Source organism: Sinocyclocheilus grahami, unplaced genomic scaffold, assembly GCF_001515645.1.
Source record: "Sinocyclocheilus grahami isolate Dianchi unplaced genomic scaffold, SAMN03320097.WGS_v1.1 scaffold242.1, whole genome shotgun sequence".
Lineage (NCBI taxonomy): Eukaryota > Metazoa > Chordata > Actinopteri > Cypriniformes > Cyprinidae > Sinocyclocheilus > Sinocyclocheilus grahami.
In genome coordinates, this window is record NW_015505421.1 from 1,135,601 (window position 1) to 1,147,091 (window position 11,491).

General features: G+C 35.0%; 1 protein-coding gene across 3 annotated transcripts in view; it reads right to left on the bottom strand.

Annotated features, from left to right (window-relative positions):
• LOC107598000 (lamin-A-like) overlaps positions 1 to 7,075 on the bottom strand; it is a 32,485-nt gene extending 25,410 nt beyond the window's left edge. Inside the window, exons 1-3 of one of the 3 annotated variants that reach the window (XM_016289237.1) lie at positions 6,983 to 7,075; positions 4,584 to 4,765; positions 3,532 to 3,910 (exon numbers count right to left, since the gene is read on the bottom strand). In XM_016289237.1, the coding sequence (XP_016144723.1) occupies positions 3,532 to 3,878 (347 nt within the window). In that variant the 5' untranslated portion in view covers positions 3,879 to 3,910; positions 4,584 to 4,765; positions 6,983 to 7,075. Of the gene's footprint in view, positions 1 to 3,531; positions 3,911 to 4,271; positions 4,400 to 4,583; positions 4,766 to 6,982 lie in introns of those variants that run through there. The other 2 variants (XM_016289239.1, XM_016289240.1) reach the window with 2 other exon arrangements.
• Positions 7,076 to 11,491: the final 4,416 nt, after the last annotated feature.

The following is an 11,491-nucleotide window of genomic DNA, read 5'->3' on the forward strand; positions in this document are numbered from 1 at the left end:
ACCACACCCTTTTGGGATCAACAAACCTCTTGCCTAAACCAACGCACTGTCTAATGTCTACTACCATAGAGACAGCAAGATAAACAATAGATTATAATAACAATCACTGTTACTCAATGACAACTACATCACAACGCTTCTTAATAAACTATAAGCATCTACAAACTTTTTTTTTAGTGGTGTTGAATAGTTTGAGATGGTTCCTCTGTGGAGTTTGGATGTCTTTAAAGTACTCGGATATGAGGGAGTTCAAGTGCAAAGGACAAACGCATGATAATTAAGTTACTAGATTTTATGATGCATAGTTGTTGTTTCTTAGTTTTATTGCAAGGATCTTTTCTCTTACATAATGTGATTAGTTATTGCCAAACTATGTTTGAGAATAAATACAGCAATTTACAAAAAATTCAAATTGACAAAATATTAAATTTAATATTGAAGACTGACAATATCATTTATCAACCAATATTCAACATTTTTAGATTACTTTAGCTGTCATCTACCGCTTACTTGAAGTTAATCTTCAACACTTTTAAATGTAATCTTTAGCAAATCTCAGAATGATTATTTATTTTTCATACTTTACATTATAATTAAGGATGTTCATTTTAACCGTTTAACTGGTTAACCGACAGTAAGAATTTTGACAGATTAATACAATCAGTTAAACCGTTTAAGAAGTCATTTAATTATTTATTTTTTCAGTAATTTATAAAAATATTTTAAAAGGTTTGCTGCATGGTTAAAGTACGCTACGCGTATAAAAAAAATATTTTTTAGGGGGGAAAAACAAGTTGCGTACAAGTCACATTTTTTATTTCATTCAGAAATGGGCCTAATGCCGACGCAAAATGTTTACAAACATTATAATAAACACTGTAAACATAGCTAGGCTATTTTAGTTCCCCTCACTCCACAACAATTCCTTTCAACTAACAGTAGACTATTTAGAAAAGAACAAGAATTAAAAATATAAGAAGCTAGCTATATAAACGACAAGCCAAAACGAATTAATTTAGGCTAAAACTAAACTGAAACCAACATTGGGTCTCTCATTCCACACAAAATCAAATGTTTCCATATTCGCGATGTATTTGAATGGCAAATTATTATTTATTATGTACTTCATTCATGTTCCAATATCCACGTAAAACAAAATGTTTTGCATAACATCACGGCGGTACTGTGATAACACTTAACGGCACAGATTTTACTACATTTTTAAACTGAGCATAGTGTTTTTTTCCATATGTTTGACTGACTGTATTTTATTATGATAATGAACAGGCAATTCATATTTTTGTCAAGCATGCGGCGCTGGCGCAATCACTTGAATTTTTTCCTTCTAACAGTGGAAGAAACTACTCCTTTTAGTCCTAAAGATAATCGGAATTGTAAAAGGTTTGCCTTTATTTGTGTACATTCACAATAAAAACACATTTTTGTGCTTTTGTAAAATAAGCCTAAAGAAAAATAGGATGTCGCTTTCTGCCGTCTGGTTTCCTTTCGCGCAGCACAAAAATGAACCGAAGCTCTGTATATAGGCTACTTGTTGTACAGTTTTTCTTTCATTTTCTTAATTTATTAAGTAAAAATATGTTTCTCGTATAGGCCTACTTATTCGTTATATAGGCTATAGGCTACCGCTCGCAGGAGCGCTGCAGATGCGTATATGATGACCATGTGAATCCTCATGTTCTGTTGTTTGCTGCTTTTTGCGCATGTAAAATTAATCAAAACAAAAGTTAACAAAAGTTAGTATTTTTTAACGGGTCACAGACACTTATCCTTTCTAATTTAATTCAATTCTAATTTAAAATAATCTTGTCGGTTAATGGTTAACAATCGGTTAACGAGCGTCGGTTGTCCGTTAGGAAAAATAACATCCCTAATTATAATGTCTTGATGCCTAAATCCATTTGTAGCATTTAAAATGAATAATTTCATGACATTTTATTGTATTTTTTATTTAGACTTATTCAAAAAAAATGTATATCAATCTCATCATGCATCTCTTATTCACATCATTATTGTGCAGATATATGACATTCTACTGGAGGGTGACTTCCAAAGACACACTTTGGATCAAATTAATCATTAATCCACACAATGCAGTGCAAAAAAAATATTAATACATGTCCACTGTCTTATTGGCTAAACCTACACATAGCAAAGATGTTATCTATTTATGTTAATCACAGTAAACGTTTACACAAGCAGCAGCATTTCCGCAGAAGACAAAGGAACTATAAAATGTAATGTGAATTCAAACAAGAAACAGACACACTAAACCTGTTGTAAAGGGTGTGGTGGCCAATCCAACAGCCATTTCCCAAGAAGATGCCACACACCCACATTCACACCTCACATACGTGAGCTGCAGCAGACCTCTACTGACCAAGCCAGAGGCGGTGTGTGTGTGGGTATGTACGCTACTGTTTCGAAATCTGGGGTCAGTGAGATTTAATTTTTGAAGACTTTTGAACTTTAAACTGATGAAAAGTGAAAGTAAATACATTTATAATGTTACAATTTTTAAATAAACGCTGTTCTCTTAAACTTTTTTATCCATCAAAGAATCCTGAAAAAAAATGTATCATGGTTTCTACAAAAATATTAAGCAGCAAAAGCTGCTTTAAACATTGATAATAATAAATATTACATTGATAATAATATTAACATAATAAAATGTTAATTGCATTGATAATAATATACCATAATAAAATGTTAATATGAGCAAAATTCTGAAAATTTGAATAAATTACATTTGACAATATATTAAAACCATTGATCAATAATAGAGAAAACAGTTATTTAAAATAGTTTACATTTAAATTAAAACAATTAAGGTTTTAAATTTTCATAGTATTACTGTATTATTGTTCAAATAAACTCAGCTTTGGTGAGCACAAAGAGACTCGCCGACCCCAAACCACAAGGTTTAAAATCGCTGTCATAATACTATACAATGTAGATTTGTTTTTCGTTTTAATTAATTAATTATTATAATTTAATTTTAAAATGCTTCAAACAGACTAAAGCACTGAGCTGTCAGCCTTAGTGACAGGAGCAATAAGCAGATGTAAACTGCAGAAAACTGCCGTCATGTTTCAGGTAAATTTAGCTGAGGACTAGGCTGAGAGCCCAGGGGTCAGCACCGTTCTGCATTTTAGAGTTAAACTTATCTCTTGGATGTGTGGGAGGAATTACAGGAAAAGAGGGCAAGCCCTCGTATTAGTGTCTGCAGCTCTTCTGTGTCACTGATTTATGATCTGTAAGCCGCACCATTTAGAAACTAAACCTGGTGGAATTTTTGTAGGTTCCTGGGTGGAATGAGTCATGGTAATTGCTACTGCGGACCCCAGACTTGGATTTACTTACTGCAATAGCACTGGCTTACAGTTGTAAAGGGCTTGTTCGTCCAAAAATGAACAAAAATCAATGGATATTTTAAACTTCAAAAAGTGCAAATTAAGTCATATGGTTTTAGAATGACACGCATGACGTGTAAACCATGATCTGCACACATACCTGGCCTTCAGCTCCTTGTAGTCCTCTCGCACCTTGCTGAGCTCCAGTTGCAGTCGGGCTCGTTCTTTGGCCACCGAGTCCAGAGTCTTCCTAGCGTCCGCCAGCTCAGCCTCATACGCCGCTTTCATGCCGCTCAGCTCGCGGCTGATCTCCGTCTCCGACTCTGTGATGCGCATACGCAGACCTGCGTTCTCCACCTCTAGAGAGCGCACCTTATCGATGTAGACCGCCAGTCGGTCGTTCAGGTTGCATAGATCTTCTTTCTCCTGCAGCCGAGTGATACGGTTGGGAGAAAAAACGGTGGTTATCCCTCCGCGGGTGTTTCGTTTCTGACCTGGAGTCTCCATAGCTGACTGGAACGGCTGCTGCTAGCCTGAAACTGTACAGGGAATAGAATAGAATAGAATAGAATGGGAGAGACATATTTCAGAGGTGATACGTTGAGGAATCTTTTACAGTCACAGTCCAACAGTTTGAAAATGATATGCAATATATTTATGGTTACAAAAAAATTAATATGCAAATTATAAACTCCAGCCCTCCTTTCCGTTCCAACCATCCCTCTCCTTCACTTTGTGTCTTACTGTTTCTGCCACGCCCAACCTCTGATCAAATTCAAGTATATTCAGCACAAACTTCCCAGAATAAGCATTTAGTTCAAATCTCTAACACGCTCACTTATCTAATCTGGTTTAGATCTAAACGTCAGACTGGTTTAGAATGCATTCACTGTAACTTACCTTGGATAAGATAGACACAAATTTTGACAAACTTTAAACACAACCAGCACAGACACGCATGTCAAAGTCCCATCCACAGGAGCTCTGATTACATGTTTATTTTGGAACGTTGAAGTAATTCCAAACATTACATTATGCTTAGACGGCACATGTGACACTCCCCCTAGACACAACTACAGGAGTGACCTATCTTTTACTGTGCAATGCTAAAAAAAAAAAAAAAGCTAAGGAAAAACACTAATTAAAATTATATTTGGGCCCTGAGCATTCACAGTTTGCAGTACTGCTAGTCAAAATGCCTGAATCACTGACCTGGTAAAGTTAAGAGAGAGTTTGGGTTACTGAAGGCTTCTACGGTTCCTGTGTCCCGTTGAAACTCTGCAGAGAAAGTGTCTGGTCTGACTCGCGCTCTTAGTCTCTGGCAGAAACTCACGCCTCTCAGGGACGAGAGAGGAGGAGGAGCAGAAGAGCAAGTGAGGGAAAGGGGGGCGGAGCTAGTGATGAAGACCCACACAAGGGAATAGAGCTTTTACTGTATTTCACATTGTCACAGAAGCATCTCGGCGTATCATTTTATTATATAATCTGTAACTTGTGAGATAAGCAATCTAAATGACAGTAAATTAAATCCCTTCCTTTCTAATAGCTAATCCACAGCAAAACAAAATAAAATAAAATAAATAATAAAATAAAATAATGTCTGACCCAAAGCCAATAAAACAATAAAACTAAAAAAAATTATCATTTAAAATTATAATAAACTATTTAAATAAATTAATTAAATAAGTAAAAAATCTAATCGATATTTTCACATAATTAAAGTTAGTCCATAGAGTTCTCCAAAGATCTACTTATCCAAACATATGAGCCAAGGAAAGTACGTCCATCCTAGAAACCCAGAATACATCCATTTGCTGTTGCATGAAGTTTTAAAGGGAAAAGTCACAGAAAACAGCCTTATATTAAAAACTCTGCCTGGTATTTATTTCGGAGGGGTGGACATACTAAAAATTATCCAATCAGGTGTCTTAGTAAAAGGAGAGAGAGAGAGAGAGAGAGAGAGAGAGAGAGATGAGAGTGGATTAGATGAATCCTTTATGGGAAGGAAGCCTGTGATTCAATTCACTTAAACACCACTAACTAGTCACCTTTCATCAACTCTTTGGTGCATATTGGGGTTCAGGATCAAACCTGCACATCAATGTTATTCACCCTCAGAAAAAAGGTACAAAAGCTGTCACTGGGGCAGTATCTTTTCAAAAGGTGTACAAATATGTTCCATTTAGGTACTAATATGCACCTTTAGTGGTAAATAAGGTACAAAGGTGTATCGGCCCAGAGACAGATTTCATACCTTTTTTTCTGAGAGTATTGTTAACGAAAACTATTGAAAATCCTTTTTGTTAATTGAAATGAAGCTGAAGTAAAATACTAATATCAGATCAAATTAAACTAACTAAAATAAAATAAGTTTAAAGTGAATTACTAAAATTACTAAAACTGAAATAAATATAAATTAAGGCTAAATAGAAATACTGAAAAAAGGAATAAAAATGACAAACGCACATAACAAAATTACTCAAACTTAAACTAAAATTTAAATGAAAACTGAAAATATTAAAATAAAAGCTAATCCAAAATATTAATAAATACTACAAATAATACTAAAATAACACTTCTGCACAGCCCTAACGTGTGAATGTACCGTCAGTATGCATATTACAAAATGTATATCTATGCATACTAATAATTTAGGGTCCTATTTATTTGTGCACAAAAACTCTTCTAGAAACAGCATCGTGAGGCAAGATGGCATGAGAAACAGCAAAAAAAGAAAAGAAAAAAAAGCAGACAATCCTGGTACAAGCACATGGGCAGATCAGTGGAAAAGTCCCAGCATATGCCAGAACACAGAGAGCTGTGTAAATCTGCAGGATGAGCCTGTCTGTTCTGCATTTTCTTTTCTCCTGTTGTCTCTCTTCCTCTGCCATCCTCGTCGCATTATTACACACAACCACCGCATTCCAATATAACAATGAGATTCCCCAGGGCAAATGTCTCTCCATCCCGAGTGCTATCTCAAAAATCTGTGGGAACTGCTGGGAAGTCATGACACAAGTATACCCAGATCAAATCTGCAGACTTGCAGATGCAGTTTTGTTAGGGAAAACCTGCAGATTTTTTGTGCAATTCTGTTGAGATCTGCTGGTGAGGGTCTCAAGAACATGACTTGGGAGGTCAAAGGGTGGAGATTTAGGGCACATTTAGCAAAATACAAGACATGACAGGTTTTATCCAGAATGTTTTCACGACATGGAATTCAGACACACTCACTTGGGTCGCATTACACTACTAAAACCTTCTTAAAATTACATAGCATTCATATAATTTTCAGATTATTTTAAAAAGTCATCAAGGACATTGTGATTACCTGTAACGTTAAATCACAATATTACATAACACACACCATACGCTTTCTACTGCCCTCCAAATGACTAAATCAGGTCTAAAGAAGAGAACACCCTGGAATCAACTAGGATATATTTGTGTAAAATTACAGGTTGTTAAATCTGATGAGTCATGCATTGAGAATGAACACAGAAATCATTCTATTCATAAGCACCCCACAAAATACCGTTGCTATGGACTAAAGTAACCACCGCAGAAGATGAAATGTTTCAGCAAAAACAGTTAGGGAAATAGTGACTCACAGTTGCCGAATCCCAAGATCAGGAAATGTTTGCATGCGTTCAATGATCCACCATACGCTGCCGTCTGGAATAGGCCATAGCAGTGCAGATGGACTGTACAGCGCCCTCTACCGACCACTCAATAGAAACGCAGTTTTCAGAGTTCATTCTCTGACAAAAAAACTAGCATGGTGACCAAATACAAAATACGCCAAAAATACAGGAATTCATACCGTTATTGTCCCTTGCGCTATTGTTCTTCCAACTACATTAAAATTACTAAACAAACATTGGATTTGTTTTCAGTGTTTACACTACATGCTATTATCTTATTATACTTGTTATCTACTACTTATTATTATCAACGCTAAAAAAACAAACAGTTGGGCTGCTTATCATTTTTGTGGAAACCGTGATACATTTTTTTAGGATTTTTTTAATTGAATAGAAAGTTCAAAAGAACAGCATTTATTTGAAATAGCTAGAACCTTTCTGTAACGACGTCTTTACAGTCACTTTGTCAGTATAACACATCTCAGCTGAATTTTTTAAAAGTATTAAAGGGGTCATATGATGCTTTTTTAAAGATCATTATTTGGTGTATTTGGTGTAACAGAATATGTTGACATGCTTTAATGTTCAAAAAACACATTCTTTTTCAAATACTGTACATTACTGTAGGTCCTCTATGCCCCGCCTCTCTCAAACGTGTCGTTTTCTACAAAGTCCCTCCTTCCGACAAGTGCAGTCTGCTCTGATTGGCCAGCTGACCCAGTGCATTGTGATTGGCCGAACACCGCAAGCACTTGTCGGAAATGTTACGCCCCTTACCATAATTTGGTAATATACTTTATGCAAATATTTCCACATAGTGAGGTAGATATGTGGGGGCGTGTTAGAACGAGCCGTTTTAGGGGGGCGTGGCAGAGTCTTAACTTTGATAAAGAATATCTCTTTGGTTTTGAGACTTTAGTCTTTGCAACTTCAGGGATCTTATCTATGCACAATCAGCTTGTAACACTCCCAAGAGAAAGGAAAACTTGAAATCGCATCATATGACCCCTTTAAATTCTTTAATAAATAATCTTACTGACCCCAAATTTTTCACTGGTAATGTACATGTAAAAAATAAAATAGATAGGCCTATAATAATTAATTTTGGTTCCCATATTTAATTTACTTAATGTAGCTAATTAAGTACATAAATTAATAAATAAATATACTGGCACAGTCATGTGACTAGAGGGGTCCTCTTTGTGATACTATTTTGCTCTTTTCATTGGTTTCTGGTCATACTTTATTTGGTTGACAAAAAAAAAATAAAAAAATAATAACCATTAATATTTTACCGCAAAACTGCATTATGGTTTAGTATTCTAGTGACCTCTGCTGCTGACGACGAAGAGTCTCACTCAAGACTTTCCACCAGCTTCTCAGGTTCACTGAACTACCAAGTCTCTCCAGCTGGAAGCAGCATTAACACAGACAGTGCCACTGAATTGTTTTGAATCTCTCGTTACTCTCAAACGCAATCACAAAAAGAAAATGTTTAGAAAGAAATGGCATATTGCAAAAGAACAGCGTAAAAAAAAATACAGGACACTTCCATCCAATACGCCTCTGTCATGATGATACATGATAACGAGCATTTCTTTTACCATAATTACAAGTATACTTCATCACCTGACAGAGGCAGTCCACCTGCTCATTTAGAGTTCACTGCTCTTCAATAATTACTCTCGTTCAATACATCCACTACTGTTCAGTGTTTCCATCTTGTTTTATAATAGTTTTAATTGTGATTGTGTGGTAGAATAAAGCTTTGAAATGTCTCTGAAACCCAAAAAGTTAATTTATTATTATTATTATTATTATTGTTTTCCCCAAGTAGAGATGGTAATGATGGGTGTTCCAACTGAAAAGTTATGCCGAGGACCCGTTTCTGTGTGTTTAACCTCAGATATTTTAGACTTATGGGAAAATAGAATCAGAACATTTAAACTGAACTCCTTTATTGCTTTTTAAAAAGACCAAGGTTGAACAACCAGCAAGCCACTTCACCCATCATTGATGAGAGCACACAGATGCAACAACACATGTGTAACAAGGTTTGATAAATAAAGGGTGTTAGGGAGGAAAGGCCTTGCATTGTGCTTTATTTGTTGTCAAAAGGAACATGCACATAAATGGTTCACACAGCCTTGAGCATTCAAGGATACACAAATAGACAGGCATGACCACACACTGTCTATTAACAGCCAGAACAGAACTTTTCCGGTGCCACCAGACTGATGTCTCTGAGACATTCCATGTGAAGCAGAGGAAAATTCACTGTGGGTGTGTTTGATGAGAAAACCGGTAAGTAAATGTGACAAATATTGAATAATTTGACACTTAGTTCATCCATTCATGATCAGTGTCTGTAAATCCAACTATTCTCAGATGGTCTTAACTGTCTGAAAGTGGGCATGGGCTTGATGTGGATGAATAGAAGTTTAATAGTCAGGAATGCGGGATTTCTGTCGACATGGGAGGTTTTAATCACAGGCTCTGTTCTTGTCTGGACCAGCCTTTCAAGTTCTAATTATGCTTGGCTTTGAGTTCACATCACTGAAAAATCTACTGCAGATTTAAGGGTGGAAATACATTAACAAATAATGGATCAAACAAAACAAATGAACTTTTGTGTTTCATGTTTCTAAATGACCCTCAGTAAGAAATGTTGCTGAGTCATGTTCCAAGAGGAGGCTTAGCTTAGATAACTATTTTGTCTTCTTTCAACCTTTGCTTGGAACAGCTTAATCATGTTTGTCTAACAATTGACAAAATTAAAATAAAATACTCTTTTGTTGCTGTGCAATTTTAATACTTTGAAATATCCATTGGAAAAGTGGAAAAGCTACATTATTAGAAGCATTTTACATACAGTTTTGTAATATTGTCATACTTTATATATTTGTGACTTTCTTAGAGAAACGTGATGCTCCTCGTGGCCGAGAAATGATTCATATTTGTGTTCATTATTGTGACCCATGGCACAGTGTCTCTACCTCAATAGTGCTTAAAGCTTCCTTTCATTCCTTTTTTATCCTTTCTTCTGGTTCATGTATGATCGATCCAGTGTTCTCCACTCTCCCTCACCATCTTCTGTAAGCAGTAGATGATAGAAAACCCCCCTTTTTTCTTGATGACTTCATCACTTGAATAGGACACGATAGAAATATGATGACCTACACTCAAAAAACCCAATCGGGCCCACTGTATGTAATATTATATGAGCTGTATGATTTGTTGTTGTTTTTATTTACATTTCAGGAAGTGTGGTATTTATTAGGGATGCACCATTATAAAATTCTGTCCGACAGAGTCAAGATGATAATTATTTTCATGTTATGGCTGATAAACCAAAAAATGGCCATACTGCTGTTATTAAAATTATATATTATTGTCTTTAAATAAATAATTCAGTTTTCATTTTAAGTTTAAATTTTCAGTAATTCTGTTGTGTATTTTTGTCAGTTTTTTTAATCTATACAGTTTTTATTCATTTATTATTTTTATTTCGTATTTAGTACATCAAGTTAAACTAAATAAAAATGAGAGCAACTAGCTGAAATAAAATAAGTTTACGTTTTGATATTTTATTTTGCTTCAGTTAGTATTTATTTTATTTCAAGTAGCCTAACAAAAATGTTTTTTATGGTTTAAGTTTAGTTAACTACAATAACCTTTTTTTATATATATAAGTCTCTTATGTTCGCCAAGGCTGCAGTTATTTGATCAAAAATACAGTACTGCTATAAATCAGTAATAATTCTGAAATATTATTGCAATTTAATTAGCTGTTTTATATTTTAATATAAGATGGTGCCAATGTGTTTGGTTGTCTGTCTGTCTGTCTGGGGCTCCGTTTGTGTTTTGTTGTTAGCTTGTTTAACTTTTTAATTCAACAAATTTCAGCATTATTTGGAATGTAATTTATTCCTGTGAATTTTCAGCTGCCATTAACCTTCTGGTGTTGTTCGGTCATTTTAGACCGGAATTTTTTTTTTTTTTTTCGAAAATTTAAAATCACGACTTCTTCCTAACGGTTCGAAACTCTATGACTTTAATACAGTCGCTATGAGATCACACACACACACACACACACACACAAAAGTGGACTTGATTCGAAAAAGCTAAATGGTCGTACAAAAATACAGTCATGGCCAAAAGTTTTGGCAGTGACATAAATTTTGTGTTTTGCAAAGTTTGCTGCTTAAGCTGTAGTGGTGTTCATTCACATTGTTTCTAGATTATTGTGTAGAGTGATCAGATGCATTTTAAATAATTGCTAAAAGCTTCAATGGGCAAAAAAGGAACTTTACAAAAAAACTAATTTGACTGTTTTTTGATCCTGACACATAATGACCAGCTAACATGAACTGACTAATCATATCAGCAGCACATGTGAAAGTGTGAATGAGTACTAGTCAGGTTAATCACTATCATACTAAATAGATTGTAAGAGCAGACTGATTGCTATAAAAG